The sequence below is a fragment of the Mixophyes fleayi genome, chromosome 1 (assembly GCF_038048845.1).
Source record: "Mixophyes fleayi isolate aMixFle1 chromosome 1, aMixFle1.hap1, whole genome shotgun sequence".
Lineage (NCBI taxonomy): Eukaryota > Metazoa > Chordata > Amphibia > Anura > Limnodynastidae > Mixophyes > Mixophyes fleayi.
In genome coordinates, this window is record NC_134402.1 from 398,983,252 (window position 1) to 399,000,543 (window position 17,292).

General features: G+C 41.9%; 1 protein-coding gene across 1 annotated transcript in view; it reads right to left on the minus strand.

Annotated features, from left to right (window-relative positions):
• CHD1 (chromodomain helicase DNA binding protein 1) overlaps nucleotides 1–17,292 on the minus strand; it is a 77,590-nt gene that overhangs the window by 35,739 nt on the left and 24,559 nt on the right. Inside the window, exons 8-13 of the mRNA XM_075181350.1 lie at nucleotides 16,846–17,071; nucleotides 15,972–16,072; nucleotides 15,200–15,378; nucleotides 14,465–14,592; nucleotides 7,406–7,622; nucleotides 1,198–1,287 (exon numbers count right to left, since the gene is read on the minus strand). Of these exons, the coding sequence (XP_075037451.1) occupies nucleotides 1,198–1,287; nucleotides 7,406–7,622; nucleotides 14,465–14,592; nucleotides 15,200–15,378; nucleotides 15,972–16,072; nucleotides 16,846–17,071 (941 nt within the window). The remainder of the gene's footprint in view (nucleotides 1–1,197; nucleotides 1,288–7,405; nucleotides 7,623–14,464; nucleotides 14,593–15,199; nucleotides 15,379–15,971; nucleotides 16,073–16,845; nucleotides 17,072–17,292) is intronic.

Consider the following 17,292-nt stretch of genomic DNA (forward strand, 5'->3'; position numbering starts at 1 on the left):
AGAATAGTAGCCTGTGACACAGCTAATGAGAAGAGCTGCTGAAAGTCTTTAGAAATAAACTTTACTGCACTGTGTATAAGGGCCCTACTCCATGAGCACTTGTTTAACATAGGACTGTCCGTTGGTACAGTGGATTTGAATATTCTCCCCTTCTATAACAAATAGATTTGAACAAGATTCAAACTAAGTGCCTACTCCAGCACAATCCCTCAATATCCAAGGTGGCAGTTTGTCCTAAAACTAGATGAAAGAAAATAAGTTTCGAGACATCAGTCTTTGTCAATAAGCCTATTAAAAATAGGGTCCGCTTGTAAACTGGAGTCCTGTCCCAACATTGGCCTGTGTCAAACAAGCTTCATAGTAAGCTTCCATACAATGTCAAATATCTATCACGATCAGATGTAACATTTGGATTTTAACTTTGCCTAATGAAAATTTGTACAAAAAAATCCCACATTTATTAAGCTTACATATGTGAACATGTGATAATTATTTGGTTCCTTAATTAAAATGATTATCACCTGTTCACATGTGTAAGCTTAATAAATGTGGGATTTTTGTACCAAATTTTCATGATAGGTTTTTGGTAAACATAAAGTACAGGTTGCACTGGACAACAGCACATTTGTCATCCCTTCATAATGACTGCAAGACCCACACTTACTATTAAAATCCATACAATTCCAGCTAAGATATTCACTAATTTTATATATATATATATATATATATATATATATATATATATATATATATATATATATATATATATATATATATATATATATATATATATATATATTCTATCCACACTTAGCTAGAATTGTATGGATTTTAATAGTAAGTGTGGATAGAATATATATATATATATATATATATATATATATATATATATATATATATATATATATATATATATATATATATATATATATATATATATATATATATATATACACACACATACAGATATACAAAAAAAACACAACAGTTTAAGGCAGCGTTTCCTCAATTCCTCAGGACCCCTAACAAGATATGGGAAAACATGCACTGTTGGGGGTCCTGAGGACTGGAGTTGAGAAACACTGGTTTAAAGGCTACATGTTTCTATAAAATACCCACAAGAACATGAAGTGCAACAAATAAAATAAACACAGACGACTCATAGTAACTATCTACAGGAGAGAATGTATTACTTACCTTATCCTTAAGTAGAATCTCATATGTTGTTAAAATAACATTGAATTTTAATCTCTTTGTTTGTGGGTGCATCCACTCGTGAGTTCTGATCTGAAATTACAAGAGCCCCAAATGAGAATACATAATTTAAGCAAAATTTATAACTGGTTAGAATCATGGTTTCAGTGTTCATAATTTGAGGGAATTCATTATTTATTACTCCCTCGTTTTTTCCCATACCATATTTTCCAGCATTAATGAAACAAATACAGCATAAAAGAAAACACAATTAACGCCACATAATTTCTAGTTCAGTGAAAGGGGACAGCTGTCAGACATTGAGAGCTCTACGGCTCTCACTGACAGCAGGAAGTCCGTTTATATCCCTCTTCTCAGTGTGATAAGCAGCTATAAGCCCAGAGAGCTGTAAGGAGAATCCTAGTGAAGTTGTCAGGCCTTACAGGCTAGGCCGGGCAAGAGTAGTGAGAAATGGAGTGTTGGGCGCCGCTCATGAGAGTAGACCGTGTAGGGCGTGCCTGTCTCCTGCAGTGGCTGTCACACTGATTTTTAACTGATCAGCAAGGGAGGCTGCCATTAAGGAGCATACCAAGTCCCCTCCTCAGAGGGGGACGGACACTTGGTTACATGTTGCAGCAGCCACAACAGTGGAAGAGCAGGATTCTAGCGATTACTGCCTATTACAGAGGCATTAAATTGCTGACATCTGAGGGGGGGGGGGGGGTAAGGAGGCAAATAACAGAGTGCAGGACAGTGAGCTAAATCAATAGAGCTCCCCCGCCTGTACAGACATTATGGACTCTCCTCAAGGTGCCAAAAGAACCCGGGAAAGCACAGCAGCTAAGACACTAGAGAGTGACTGAGACAGACAGAGCTGCTGACAGACTTTTCCTGCTCCAGACATCTTAGCCTTGGGAAGGTTAACTACCAAAAAAAAAAAAAAAAAAAAAAAAAAAATCGAATTTATTTTTCTATACTCACTATAATTTAGAGATAGGGGTGTATTAGAAAATGTATTTAATGCATATAGATTTATAATATAGAATACTACTTGCATAGATATTCTGTTGTCTCACACATAGCCTTAATAGTGATACTATCTTTTGAATTCTGTCATAGATTACTTAGTATCTTCTGTCTATTTCTTGTGTGATTGCCTGTATTACATTTTATTGCTGTACTGTGTTACCTTAAAATGTCTGACAAGGGTAAAGCACCTCGCGCTAAATATTATATTTGCTTCAAGTGTAAAGTTAAATTATCCATTAAACAGCAGGAACTGGGGACGCTTTGTACTGACTGCAGTGGGGCTCCCATGGTAGCGCAGGCACAGACTACAGACTAACGGAAACACCAGCGTGGGCAGCTGCCCTGACGCAGGGGGTTACCACATTGGTACAACTGCTTTCTGGAACAATGGCCCCCCTTAGTTCAGAGGGGACCACGGGGACTGCAGAGTCCGTTGCCTCTGGACAAGCTGGAGATCCATCCGCACTACCATCTCAAGCCCCCCTTACAGGAGAACCGGCTTGGTCTACATCATTTGTCAGGGGCCTAGATTGGTTAAACTGTTTTTTGGAGAACCCAAGACATTTACCCAAGAAAAAAAGAAACACAGATTCTCTAAACCCCTTCTGTCCCTCTCTGATTCGGAGTGATCCTCAGAAGAGGAGGGTGAGGTTTTATAAGATTCCGCTTCCGCACAGGTTACGGACCAAGAGGAGTCTCCCAGATATCAGGGGATTGATGACTTGGTGGTAGCAGTGTATCAGGCACTGGGACTTCTAGACATAGAGGATACTAGATCTACAGATCGTAGTCTATTTAAAAAGGTCAGAAGACGGGCGATCCGTTTTCCTCCATCTGTGGAGTTGAAAGATTGTAGCAACAACCTGACCATAGGTTTGTTATTCCACAAAGGTACCTGGCTTTATACCCGCTACAGGAAGATGATCTAATCCGTTGGGAACAGGTCCCAAGGGTGGATACGTCATTGGCATGCTTAGTTCGCCACACCACGCTCCCTGTTCCAGGGACAGCATCCCTGCAGGACTCCACTGACCGTAAGATAGAGGATTTCTTAAAGTCCATCTACACAGCAGCAGGTACTTCATTCAGACCCATGTATTCATCAACCTGGGCTGCCAGAGCTATGGAAACATGGGTTGACCAGTTTTGCTACAGCTTTGCAAGATTCAGACTTACTTCCCCTGGCCCTTCACCTGAAGGAGACTTCAGGGTACGTGTATGAAGCTGCACAAAACGCAGCCTCCATTTCCTCCTCTGTTTCAGCAACAGCAGTAGCAACAAGGAGGGTCCTATGGCTGAGGTCATGGGATGAGGACACTGAATCTAAGAAATCCTTGGAGTCCCTCCCTTATTCCAGTGGAGTGTTATTTGGCCCGGAAATGGACAGCATAATTTCCCAGGCCACAGGAGGCAAAAGTACTTTCTTATCAGTCAATGTCCCAAAGCCTAGGACACCCATGTTTGGCTCATTTAGATAGCCCTTTCGTGGGGGCCCATCGGGTCCAGACCATCTGGCACCAGAGGACACTTGTGGAGGAGGAAGACCTACCTCGTTGCAAGTTGCCCCTCTTCTAAGCTCCCGAAAAAACAGGCAGCGTGACGCCCACCCCCCCTTCTAGCGGCGGCGGTAGTGGGGGGACATCTGCTTCGGTTCAGGGGGCAGAGTCCTCGAAGGACAGTTGGATTTGCGGGATCATGACAAGAGGTTACATAATAGTCTTAGTGGGCCCAGGCCCTCATCGTTTTTTTGCAACTAGTTTGCATCGCCACCCACAAAAGACGACAGGCAATGCTTCTCTGTGTTGCCTCTCTTCAGGAGTTATCCAAGAAGTTCCGAAAGACCAAAAAAGAGACGAGGGTTGTACTCCAACCTTTTTTTTGGCCCAAAAGCCGGATGGCTATTTCCGTCCCATCTTAAACCTAAAACAGTTGAACCTTCACCTGCAGGTGGTCAGATTTCGAATGGAATCCCTGAGGTCAGTTATCAAAGGACTGGAGGCAAACCAGTTTATGGCATCGATAGACATCAAAAACGCCTACCTCCACATTCCTATCTGGAAGGCACATCAGGCTCTTCTCAGATTCACGGTAGGATCTTCTTAATACCAGTTCACGGCTCTCCCATTCGGCCTTGCAACTGCACCAAGGGTGTTTACAAAAATCATGGCGGTGATGGCAGCTTATCTTCATTCCAGAGATGTGCAATTAGTGCCCTACCTGGATGATTTACTAATCAAGGCTGCTTCGGCTCATCTGCTCAAGCAACATCTTCAGCTTACCATCAGGATCCTGGAGACGCTTGGGTGGCTCATATCTCCCCAAATCCCAGTTACCCCTTGCCAGAGAATGACTTTTCTGGGACTGATAATGGATACAAACAATCAGAAAGTATTCCTTCCAGAGATCAAAATACGATCCCTGCGGGACTCAGCGATTCGAGTTTTGTCCTGCTGCAGACCGTTGGTCCTTTTATGCATGCGCCTACTGGGAAGGATGGTGTCGACTTTCGAAACGCACCCTTATGGTCGAATCCACTCTCGTTGCTAACAATGCGACCTCCAAAAAAAAAAAAAAAAAATGGTCAGAATCCCATCAGAAGTTAGAACATCAATTGATTCGCTTGTCATTGGAAGCGAGACAATACCTCAGATGGTGGATAGCCCGGGACCACTGCTAGTCGGCAGATCCTTTTCCCCATGGTCTTCGATCTTGCTATCCACAGACGCCAGCCTTCGGGGGTGGGGGGCTGTGGCTCTTCATCTGAGACTTCAAGGGCTCTGGTCCGCTCAGGAGACCTTTCTCCCCATCAACATACTGGAACTAAAAGCCATGTTAAAGGCCTTACAGGGTGCACAGTCCAACCTTCAGGGCCAACCAGTCCGTCTGCAATCCGACAACACCACGACAGTGTCGTACGTAAACAGACAGTGAGGCACCAGGAGTGCAAGAGCAATGGAGGCGACGACTCATATTTTCGCCTGGGCCGAAAACCACGCCCCCGCCATTTCCGCAGTCTTTATTCCAGGCATCCAGAACTGGCAGGCAGACTATCTAAGCCAGCATGCAATTCTGCCGGGGAAATGGTCTCTTCATCCGGAGGATTTTCAGTCTGGTCGTCCAATAGGGGACCCCGGAGCGAAACCTAATGGCGTCTCGTCACAACAGAAAGGTCCTACAATTTTGCTCGAGGGCAAGAGATCCCTTGGCAGTGGATGTAATGACAATGCCCTGAGACTTCAGGTTAGGATACCTATTCCCTCCCATTTCCATGATTCCCCACGTCCTTCGGAGAGTCATGCAGGATGGACTGCTAGTCATACTGGTGGCTCCAGCTTGCAGCGGAGGGTCTGGTATCCAGAAATACTGTTTATGGCGGTAGGTCCAGGTCTTCGGTTACCTCTTCGAGAAGACCTTCTACTTCAGGGACCATTCCTACAACAGCATTTACCACAGCTGAATTTAACGGCATGGCTGTTGAAGCCAACCTTTGGAAAATCCAGAGGGTTCCCTTCACGAGTAGTAGATACCATCCTTAAAGCTAGAAAAACAATCTCTGCCTGGATCTACCACCATATCTGGCTTACATACATTAGATGTTGCGAGAACTGGACCTGCCACTTTGATTCGTTCCGCCTCTCTAGGTTTCTGGCCTAGATGGGGGTCTTCTCCTAGGATCATTAAAAGTGCAGATTTAGGCTCTTTTAGCGGTTTTTCATCGTTGCCTGGCAGACATATTGAATGTCAGGACCTTCCTACAGGGAGTCCTGCATATCCAGCCCCCATATGTTCTGCCCACGGCACCCTGGTATGTTAATCTGGTCCTTAATATGCTTCAAGAACCTCCCTTTGAACCGCTGCAGACTGTGGAGTTACGGTCCCACCTACTATACCCAATGTATCTCAGTGTCCCCCAATGGTAGGAAAGAGAAAGTGGTTTTTCTACTTGCAATTGTCTCAGCCTGTAGAGATTCCGAGCTGAGGGCGCTATCATATCGAGAACCGTATCTGGTGTTTCACAACGATAGGGCAGTTCTCAGAACAGTTCCTTCTTTCCTGCCAATAGTTGTTTCCGGTTTTCATGTAAACCAAAAAATAGCAGTTCCGGTGTTCATGGACGATCCACAAGTGTCTGGAACAGGATCTATGGAATTTCTGGATGTAGTCAGAGCTCTCCGAATCTAGGTCCATTGGACATCAAAGATTCATTGCAGAGATTCTTTGTTTATTTTATTTGACTTCTCAAAACGTGGTTGGCAGGCCTCCAAGCAATCTATTGCAGATGGCTTACGTCGACTTTTAAGCAGGCTTATATAAATGCTAGCCGACCTCTGCCAGATCATATTGTTGCCCATTCTACCCGTTCTGTGGGGGCGTCTTGGGCTGTACGAAATGGGGCCTCAGCTAACCAGTTATGCAGAGGAGCCACCTGGTCCTCGGTCCATACCTTTACTAAATTTTACCAATTCAATGTCTTTGCGTCGGCAGACGCCAGTTTTGGCCGAAATGCTGTACGTGCCAGGCTGTCAGAGCAGTCCCTCCCTTAAGGGGGCTGCTTTAGAAAGTCCCCATGGTAGCAGTGTTCCCCAGATAGGATGAAAGAGAAAAGAGGATTTTTATACGCACGATAAATCCGTTTCTCAGATTCCATCTGGGGGACACCGCGTTCCCTCCATTCTGCTCTTCTGCTGTTTGGTCTTTGGATGGTTGACCTTCCTTGGGGCCTTATACTTAAACTGAATGCTACAGGGGGGGTTGCAGAGGGGAGGGGTTGTCAGCAGCATACATTAACACAGTTAACTAGTTAAGTGCCAAACGCCTCCTCAACTCACACAACCCCATGATAGCAGTGTCCCCCAGATGGAATCAGAAAAACGGATTTATCGCGAGTATAAAAATCCTCTTTTTCCACTTTACCTCCCACCATCCCAATGCAACGGTGCAGATCATACCACTGTTTCCCATTTCAGCACTAGTCATCTTTATAGGGTGCTGGAAGTTCCTGGGCTGACCTGCTGCTAACACAGGTTCATTCAAGCTTCACTGATCATTACTTTGGTTATGTTTGGCTAAATTTGATCACACTAGAACCTTTCTAAAGTGTAAATAAGTTTATAAAAGTCAATGACCAATATACTTTTTTAAATTAGAAAATGTGTTTCCCACATTAACTTGTGTAACTTACCACATTTCTGCTGTTAATATCACCCAAGTAGACAACAGCATTCATTAAAGGAGCCCAAATCTGAATTTCTCTTTGCCAGGAGGTTAAAGTAGAAAGGGGAACAACAATCACAAATGGTCCATACAACTGATGTTCATGGAACAAATAATTTAGGAAGGAAATTGTCTGAATTGTTTTTCCCAATCCCATTTCATCTGCTAGAATACAACTGTTCCCCCTGAAAATAAAAATATATAATTATAGGTTGCACAGTATATTATTAGCTTCAAAATTATAGATATCAATACAGTTGCATAGAAGGTAAGTTAGAGACATCAATGAAAGTTATTTAAATTGTGACTTTGTTGATGAAGCTTCATTTACCTACTAAAATCATTAGTTTTAGTTCACACTTTGGGTAGTAGTAATAATAATATAAACTCATTAATGCTAATTACACTTATGAAGGTTCATTTATTTAAATGTTATTTTTAATTTGGGACTAGCTTGCATTGTCATATAGAGATAGTCACTACAGTTAAGAGAAAATTTACAAATATATTACATGCATCAAATATATAGCAGGTTGCTAAACATACCTTTTAAAGTGAAAAGTTAATGGTTGTTCATCACTATATGAATAATAAAATGTTGGCATCTTGAAAATACACAAAGTATTGAAGTATTCTGTATTTGTGCTAAAATAGGTTAGTTCCGATATGATTAATATTGTATAAGCTTTAATAATAGGAGGGCGATATCCAATAGGTGACTGTCAAGCAAAATGAACACCCTAATCGGATTAAGAGGACCTTTCGAGTATAGGCGCAATTTCGTCATTCTAATTACTGAAACAGGATTGGTTAAAGAGGCAGCACATGTCTAGATCTCAGATTGTGTGCCGCTGCTCCCCCCCCTGTCTTGTTGCTGTATAGGTTTGAAAAACTGCATTGTATAGAAATAAACTTACATTAACGATTCTATTCCCATTAAAGACATATGTGAGTTTGGCTGGCAACACAGCCCTAGGATTTTTTTTTTTTATGTCAGATCACAGTCACTTATACTTTTCCGTTTTAGAGTAAATCTACCTACTTAGTGTAAGTGCTGAAAAGAGGATTTATGTACTTGCGTTAAATCTGTTTCTCTGATTCCGTCTGGGGGACACGGCTTACCATGGGTGTGAAGGGGAGCATGGGAGTTGGCACCTAGCTAGTTAATTTCTAGCATTGCTGACAGACCCCTCCCCTCCACATACCCCTGCCTCTTCCTCTTCAGTTAATTCAAAAAGCCCCAAGGAGAAAGGTCAATCAAACAAGAGCATACAGAGGAAAGGCTGAAGGGAGGGATCGCAGTGTCCCCCAGACGGAATCATAGAAACGGATTTAACGCAAGTATATAAATCCTCTTTTCTCTTTCATCCAGTCTGGGGGACACTGCTTACCATGGGGACGTTCTAAAGCAGCCCCCTAAGGGTGGGACCGCTCTGATAGCCCAGCACGTAGAGCACTACGGCCAATTTGAGGCGTCCAAAGACGCAAGGCATTGAATTGGTACAATCCTGTGAAAGTATGGACCAAGGACCCGGTAACTGCTCTGCATAACTGGTCCGCTGAGGTCCCAGGGCGTCCCCACAGAACGGGGAGAATGGGCAACAATACACTCTGGTACCGGACGGTTAGTACCGACATAAGCTTGCCTTATAGTCAGAGTAAGCCACCTAGCAATAAATTGTTTAGACGCTGATTATCCACGTCCAAAACAATCAAACAAGATAATAAGAAACTGTCCTATGAATCATTGCAGACCTTTTGACATAATTTCGTAGAGCCCTGACCACATCCAAAATTTCATGCTCCCTGTTCCAGATCCCTGAGGATCCTCTGTGAACACAGGAACCACCAATTCCCTGGTTTACATTAAAACCATACACCACCCTAGGAAGAATGATGCATAGTCCCTAGGACTGCTCTATCATCCCGAAAACCAGATAAGGTTCACGACAAAGACCCCCATCTCAGATACTATTGCCTCAGCTCGAGGGGTAAGAAGGAAAACCACCTTCCAAGTTAAAAACCGTAACTCTGCTGACTGTAATGGTATGTACTGAAGCTCCTGCAGCATATAAAAGGACAAACAAGATCCCAAGATTCGTTGGTGGAACATAGGGAGGTTGTATATGAAGCACTCCCAGTAAGAAAGCCCTAACATCCAAACCATCTTGTATAAAAACAAGATAAAGACTCTGAACTGCAGGCTTTATTCCTACACCATGCACGCATGAACGCCAATGCGGCGACAAAATTAAGCCGAACTGGCTTTCTAGCCTAGATAAGGGTATCAATTACCCTGGAAGAAAACCCTCTGGATTTCCACAGAATGGCTTCAAAAGCCATGCCTTTAAATTCAATTGGGCTAGATTCTAATGCAAGAATGGTCCCTGAATCAGCAGAAGTTTCCAAAGGGGTACCGAATACCCAGGTCCAATGTCAAAGAAGAACCTCTGGACACCAGACTCTTCAAGTCCAAGCTGGCGCCACAAGAATGACTGGCCGATCTCCCTCTTGAGTCTCCAAGGACTCTGGGAATCATTGATATAGGATTAACCAGGTAACCTCGCCTGAAGTCCCCTGGCATTGTGAACACATACACTGCTATTATCAGATCTCTTCTGGTCTTGCACTAAATTTTGTAACTTCCTGTTGTGACTCAACATCATCCGAGAGACTGAGTCGTCTCCAGAGAAAACACCATCGGACGATCTAACTTCAGATGGGACCCCGTCCACTTCTTCAACATGTTCCCTTGAAAACACAGAGAGTGGATCCTGTCATAAGGGAGAGTCTCAAAAGATGCTACCATGTTTCCTCATACACAGAAGGACCAACGGCCTCTTACAGGACAGAATCCTGTTCATCCCCTCTTGCAGAGACCCTATCTTGTCCTCTGGAAGAAAAATCTTCTGACACACTATGTGCATAATTCGCCCAGAAGAGGAGGATGAGGCTGATCTTCCCCGAAGAGATTGTCTCCTCCTCCAGAAAATCTAGATCTAACCGGATGACCTCTGCCAGACATGCCCCCCCCTCAAAGGGCTGTCTGAAAAAAACCAACCTCGGAATCCTAGATCTTGGAGTATTAACTCCACTAGCGTAAGGAAGGGATACTGCAATCTCTCAGATTCCACATCCGCATTCCATATTTTAACCATAATGTTCTTCTGGTCGCTACAGTTGTAGCCGAAACCAGAGGAAGACTGGATGCTGAATTCTGGTCTGCCTCATACACATAACTCGCGTCTTCCTTCAGGCACATAGCCAAGAAAAACCGCTTACTCTCTCTCAACTCTGCAGAGTGAGGGAATATGAACTCTCCTATGATCCTACTAATGAGGAGTCACAGTCCTCTAACCATTCACCTTCTCCCTCAGAGGATCCCTCTGAGTCAGACATTAGAAACAGCAAATTTGCTGATCTATGTCTCTTATTTTTAGGTAAATGTCTCGGGCTCTTCAGTCACCGGTTTAACCGATATAACCTGCCATTCTGAATTCCTGGCCTTTTATCACTGCAGACCATCCAGGCTTCCTGCAGGGGGAAATGCCTGACACGCCAGAGAAGATTGTCCTACTACCGAGGGTAAAGGACTTGTTCTCTTTATAGACATGTCTGAATTAATAAAGGCTACTGCTTTCAGAGGCAGAAGGTAACACCTCAACTACCACTGGAACCTCCGATGGGTTAGATCATAGTTTGACCGGGGTACCAACCCCGTGTGTCAAAAACAGTACCCAATCAGGAGGATTGAAGACTGAATGGAGCCGTTTTTACATTGCGCCCCAACTGACGCCGAAGCGCAATCAGTACAGAGCGCCCCTGGATCCTAGTGTTCACCCGCTATTTAGCATTACATTTGGAACACGGAAAATATGTGGCGCATTTTGCTTTAATTGTCTCACATTTTTAGTAGAAAAATAACACTACCACAGAGTAAAATACAGGTACATATACAAAATATATTTACACAGAAAACACTACTAATCTATGAACCGGTCAAGAAGATAGTATTTCTGTCAATGAGCAATAATTTCTTATAAACATTATGCTCATCCCCCCAAAATGTGCTCAGAATCTTATACTTCACTATCTACTTATAGAGAGTATAAAATATACTTGGCCAAGGACAGGCTGTAAGCAGCCTCAGACCTTCCAGAATGGCTGCAATCAGTATAGAGCATCCCTAGGTCCCAATGCTCACCAGCCAATTTAGCATTACATTTGGAACAGGGAAAAACACTTGGCATATGTTGCTCTAGTTTTCTCATTTTAAATAGAAAATAAAGCTACCACACCGCCAAATACAAGCACATACACCAGATATTTTACACAGAAAACACTAATTAATGTATGAACCAGTCAAAAGATAGTATTTCTGTTCATGAGAGAGCAATAATCCTTTAGAAACATTATGCTCATCCCCCAAAACTGTGCTCAGAATCTTATACTTCCCTATCTACTTATAGAGAGTATAAAATATACTTGGCAAGGAAAGGCTGTCAGCTGCAACAAATTTTTCAGAATGGCTGCAATCAGCCCAGAGCACCTGAGTCTCAATGCTCACTAGCTAATTTAGTATTGCATTTGGAGCAAGCGAAACACTTTACTTCAGGGCCCTTTCCTTTATCTGTCATTTTACAAAGGAAGGCACACCAAACATACAGACTTAAATTTAGCTGTTAGAGAGCGAGAGATAGCATAGAACAGACATAAAAGTTATACTTATAAATTATTAAACCAAAAATAAAATAACTTGGCAAGTGGGAGAACTATAATATAATTTCCACTAGCCCACCTTGCAGTCAGCAATACAATAATATATGTTTAAATAAATCAGATACTTAGCCAAACAGGGGAGAAGTCCAACAGCAGTGCCTGCTCCCTCTGATGTGTGTCCTTTCCCGGACTTATATTTGGCGGCAAAAAGGCTGGGCTAATCCAACTTTCCATGGAGAGCATGGGAGCTCTATATTATAGCTCCCCCCCTTCTGATCGAGCTGTCTCTCTGAAGTGCTTTTCCTGCCCCATTAGCGGGGAGGAGAAGAAAACATATAGTATATGGCAGAGTAGTGGAGACCTCCTTCTCTGCGGATATATATATATATATATATATATATATATATATATATATATATATATATATTATTTTTTTAAAATGGCCGCCAGCATTCTTTTCATTCCGATAACCGGCCCTCCATGCCTAAAGGCAGCGCCGGTTATCTGTGAGGCCCCAAGAGTGAGAGCGGTCCGGAGAGACCGCTAGTCACTCTGTATTCAAGCACCCTAATTTGCTCTGCCAGTGAGAGTCTCTAGGCTCTCAGCTGACAGAGCAGTGCCCGCGCTGCTGTTCTGTGAGTGTGCTCTCTATCTAACAGCAACTAAAACAGTGCCTCACTCCATCTTTTTGCATATGGCACCAAGAGTGTGTACCCAAGTCCCCCCTATGCTCTGAGAGCGGGTGACTTGGTACAACCCATCCAAATGGCGGGCGCCATTTACCGAGTAGCGGCGCTCTATGCCCACAGTGGCAGCGCCGGTACTCTTAACTGTAAAGACCTGATGGTCTCTGTTGCAAGGAAGGGGCTCGGTGTGGCAGCACCTGTCATGAAGCACTGGCAGTGAGAGCCGTCCTGCTCACACTGAATTCTGTCGGCTGCAGCTATTTACAGCATAGGAGTCCCCTTCAGTTCTTGCACGTTTATTTAGCAAAATAAAAGAAAATAAAATGAAAATAAAGTAAAATCAGCAAGGTGTAGCTGCAGAGCAGCCACAGTAAGCCCAACTCCTTTGGGCACCTAAAAAAAACTGAGGAGGAAGAGGAAGAGGCGGGGGTATGTAGAGGGGAGGGGTCTGTCAGCAATGCTAGAAATTAACTAGCTAGGTGCCAACTCCCATGCTCCCCTTCACACCCCCATGGTAAGCAATGTCCCCCAGACTGGATGAAAGAGAAAAAAGAAATAAATGAGGTTCTATCATTTATCCAGTGCATTCTAGAACATTATATCTAAAATCTAATTGTTTGCCATGGGAAACTTTTCCTTTTCAGAAACTTCAAGGGGTAGATTGACTAAGGGTCTTATCCATGGAGAAGGGACTTCGATAGGCATCCTGCTTAAACAAGAGGAAGAATGGTTGTTTGTTTGGACTCATCCGCTGTGAAAAAGGCATAGTGTACTGGAAACGTGTGTTTTTCAGGGGAATTTCCCTCAGCCTAATCTAAAGAGAGATCCTTCTGAAAGAAAATTATAGGGCTGCCATGGAGCCAAATAGGAGGCAGCTGAATCTGGTATAGTAATCTAAACAAATATTTGCTTCGGAGTGATTTATGGTTTTCTGCTCAATGTAAGCTCATCTTCCCACTTACCAGAAGGGGCAGCACTATATGTGCAACCCGCAGCCAGAGGAAAGGTTGAGAGGCAGAATAACAAGTCTACCCCCCAATATTTCAATTAATTTTCCGGCCCTGCAGGTGGCTAACAGGAGGTAGAAGGAGCTACCACTGCAATGCCACTAGCCTTCTCTTCAAACATCAGTACCATCGCACTGACTGAGTGGGAGAATGGTCAAAGCGTGTGGAGCGAGAAGAAACTCATATCAAAAGCGATAGTTCAGAAGAAAAAAAAAAAAGTTATTCCTATGCCACAATCCTGCAGTCAGGAATAAGATGGCTGCAGAAGTCATCCTGCTTAAAATAAATAAAAACAGACAGGATATTCCTGTGGCCCTAACCTGTTTAAAACGAACAGCTGACACTCCAGCACATATATAACTAGCTGTAAAAACACTGCACTTTTCCAGTAATGATAAGGTTAGGCATGAGCTCCTGAAGCTGGAATACACCTTAAATACATCTTACAATTTAACCATGTGCATATATTATTTTTACAACAGAGCTTAGTGGACATAAAAAGGTATCCAATTAAGATCCAGTTCCAAACTTTTACCAACTGAAAACTATTTCAGCAATGTTTAATTTGCCATAGTTCATTTCTATAGGGAACATAAATAAAATAGATGTTCTTACTTGCACCACGAATGCGCTAGCCAATTTAAGCCATTTAGCTGATAGTCTCTTAGCTCCAGTGTGTCATTCCCTCCAATGTACGAAGGCTGCTTCTTCAGAGCTACAAACCTTGGCCTCAGTTTTAAAACCTATTACAAATATTTCAACAGTTATAACTCAACATTGTTATATTTTAATAAGTCAAGCATACATACACAGCCGTTTCTACATTTAATGCAGTGTAACCAGAAGCATCCCAAATCAATCTTAATCCATATTTTGCAATAATAATGTACAGGGAAATAGGAAAGAGAACTGATCTAATTAGAAAAATGCAGTTTTGTATTCAGACAGAACAGAAATGGTGCATTATACAGTGCACGCCTTAAGCCCCATGTAAATACATTATTACTATTTGAACACTACATTGGCCTCTTATAACCAAATCATTCTAATAAGCCACTGTTGCTGAACTTGGAGCTAGCAGGGCTTTTTAGCATAGACACTACTGTGTAACTATTTTGACTGGGAATACCCCATGAAAAACTAAAGTAGCACATCTCTCTAAGCACTGTCCACTAATGTATCTGAAGAACTCCCAATACAGCTAATCAGACTATAAGCATTACAGGCTTTCATCGTATTGTGTATTTAATTGCAAATATATTTCACCACTGAAGCTCGATTACTATATAAATACCGGTCCTCACTTCATTTGAAGCATACTCCCTTAACTATGTAGTCCACACTTCTTACCTTGCACTCCTTAAAAGGAATAGTCTTGGACTGATGCCTACTAAAATATTCATCAATGCGTGCCTGAAACTTTTTAGCAATGAGTGCACCATCCTCCCAACTGCACTCTGAATATGGAAGTCCCTGCCACTTGCAGAAGTAATCTGGGTATCCCGCTGCAGATTTCTGATTTGAATGAGCTGAGATAAGAAAACATTTAGAAAAACATAACCAAATTTGTATGCAATGATTTCAATACAAGAAACAACGCAAACATTTCCATGAAGTGAAAACAGCAAAAGCTTAATAATGCAATATTCTAAAATTATGTTCACATTTGCAGAGCTATTGTTCTTCAGAAGAAAAAGTAGTCTTTTTGTTACCACATATAATATAATCTGTGGAATAAAAAAATGCTACATAGTAAAAATTTTATAATGCACAATTGGGGAAAATAAAAGGATAGAGGTTTCATTTTAAAAACATTTATTCTGGCACTATCTGTGTGGGGCTTGTATGCTCACTCTATGTTTGCAGGGGTTTTATCCGGGTTGCTTTGGTTTTCTTTCAGTCCAAACACACAAAAGTTAGGGGTAGCATGTGGTTTGTGTACTAGATAATTTATACTAAAAGCTTTACTGTGGCTGATGTCAATGAGTACATTTTTCAGTTCAAGTGCAGCATAATATGTTAGCGCTATATAAAGGTTAACAATAATCTCAAAGTGTTAAAAGCACAATGGAAGGAGCCACCAGAACTGCACTTTTGAAATTTGCATTTAATGAAAACTTACCTATGATTCGCTCTACGATCTGATACTGTTTATGGAGGTCATCAGTAAGTTCTTGCTGGCAATTGTAATACTCTACATCTTCTGGAGACGCAGCTTTCAACCTGTAAAATGAGTGAAAGGGAATCTCTAACGGTGTTTAAAGCAGTTTTTGGAATACACAACACAATGGTTGGAACAACAAGATGGGAGAAATTTACAAAGTGCAAAATTATGAAATCAATACACTAATGTAGTTTCAGAGATCCACTTCTGCCCTGCTTGTGTGCCTGTGCTATAGAATTCGCAGCAGGAATTCAGTCATATCCCAGTCACCATGAAGATGGTCAAGAAAAAAAGTCACTGCTCCCAACTGCTAAAACAACTCCAAACACAGAAGAAAAAAAACCTTAACAAAACAAGAAAAAAAAAAAGTCTAAAGCAGAATTACTGCCCAATGGCAGGTGGGAGAGCAAAATAGTAGGAAAAAATAATAAATAAAATTGAAATGTTTTTTTATTTCTCTACAACCAAAGTTGTCATGACTGATACTTTTAAAGACCTAAAAGTTATTTAACTGGAAGAAATATTTTTTACTAAAGCAAAATTCCAAGGTATGCTATGACACTTTATCATCCAATGTGAAGTAAGAAATTCTGATTAAATAACATTAACCTGAAAATTAGTTCCAACGTGTCCACACACTGCCGAGTAGGTTTACAGCAACACACATATTTAAGTTCACAGTAAACATATTGCATAACAGTATTTATTACTAACATGTTTCAGTGACTTACAGACAATGCGAAACACATAAGTGTGCATGCGCCCTACAAGTGTCAAAACAAGGCCTCCTTAGTAGTTCATAGAGGGTCAAAACAATCCTCTCTGTAATTACCATCGTTTTTTTTCCTGCTCCTTTTTCTTGTAGTTTTCCAGTTTTTTCATTCCTTTCACATTTTGCTGCTTCAGAGTTTCTTCTGTTTCCATTGTATTGTGAATACTGGACCAACCTTTCCATTTAATTAAATACTGGACCTCACCAGACTCCTTTGTCTTGTCGAACCCAGCATTGGGATCACCATCAGCCTCCACTGCATAAATTGTAGTGGTACCGCCAGTAGCTGTCAATACGTAAATATTAAATTACATATGGATAACAGACTGTTCTTATATTTATTACACTGTACACATATTTAATGCATAACTTTTAATTAAGTACAGATAAAGGCAAACTTTTTGGGTCATAGTTGTACCAAAACCCCATAAAGAAGGTACTTTAATATGAGCAGGGAAGAAAAAATAAATAAATAAAACCCCACAACCATTTAATATAGAGAAACAT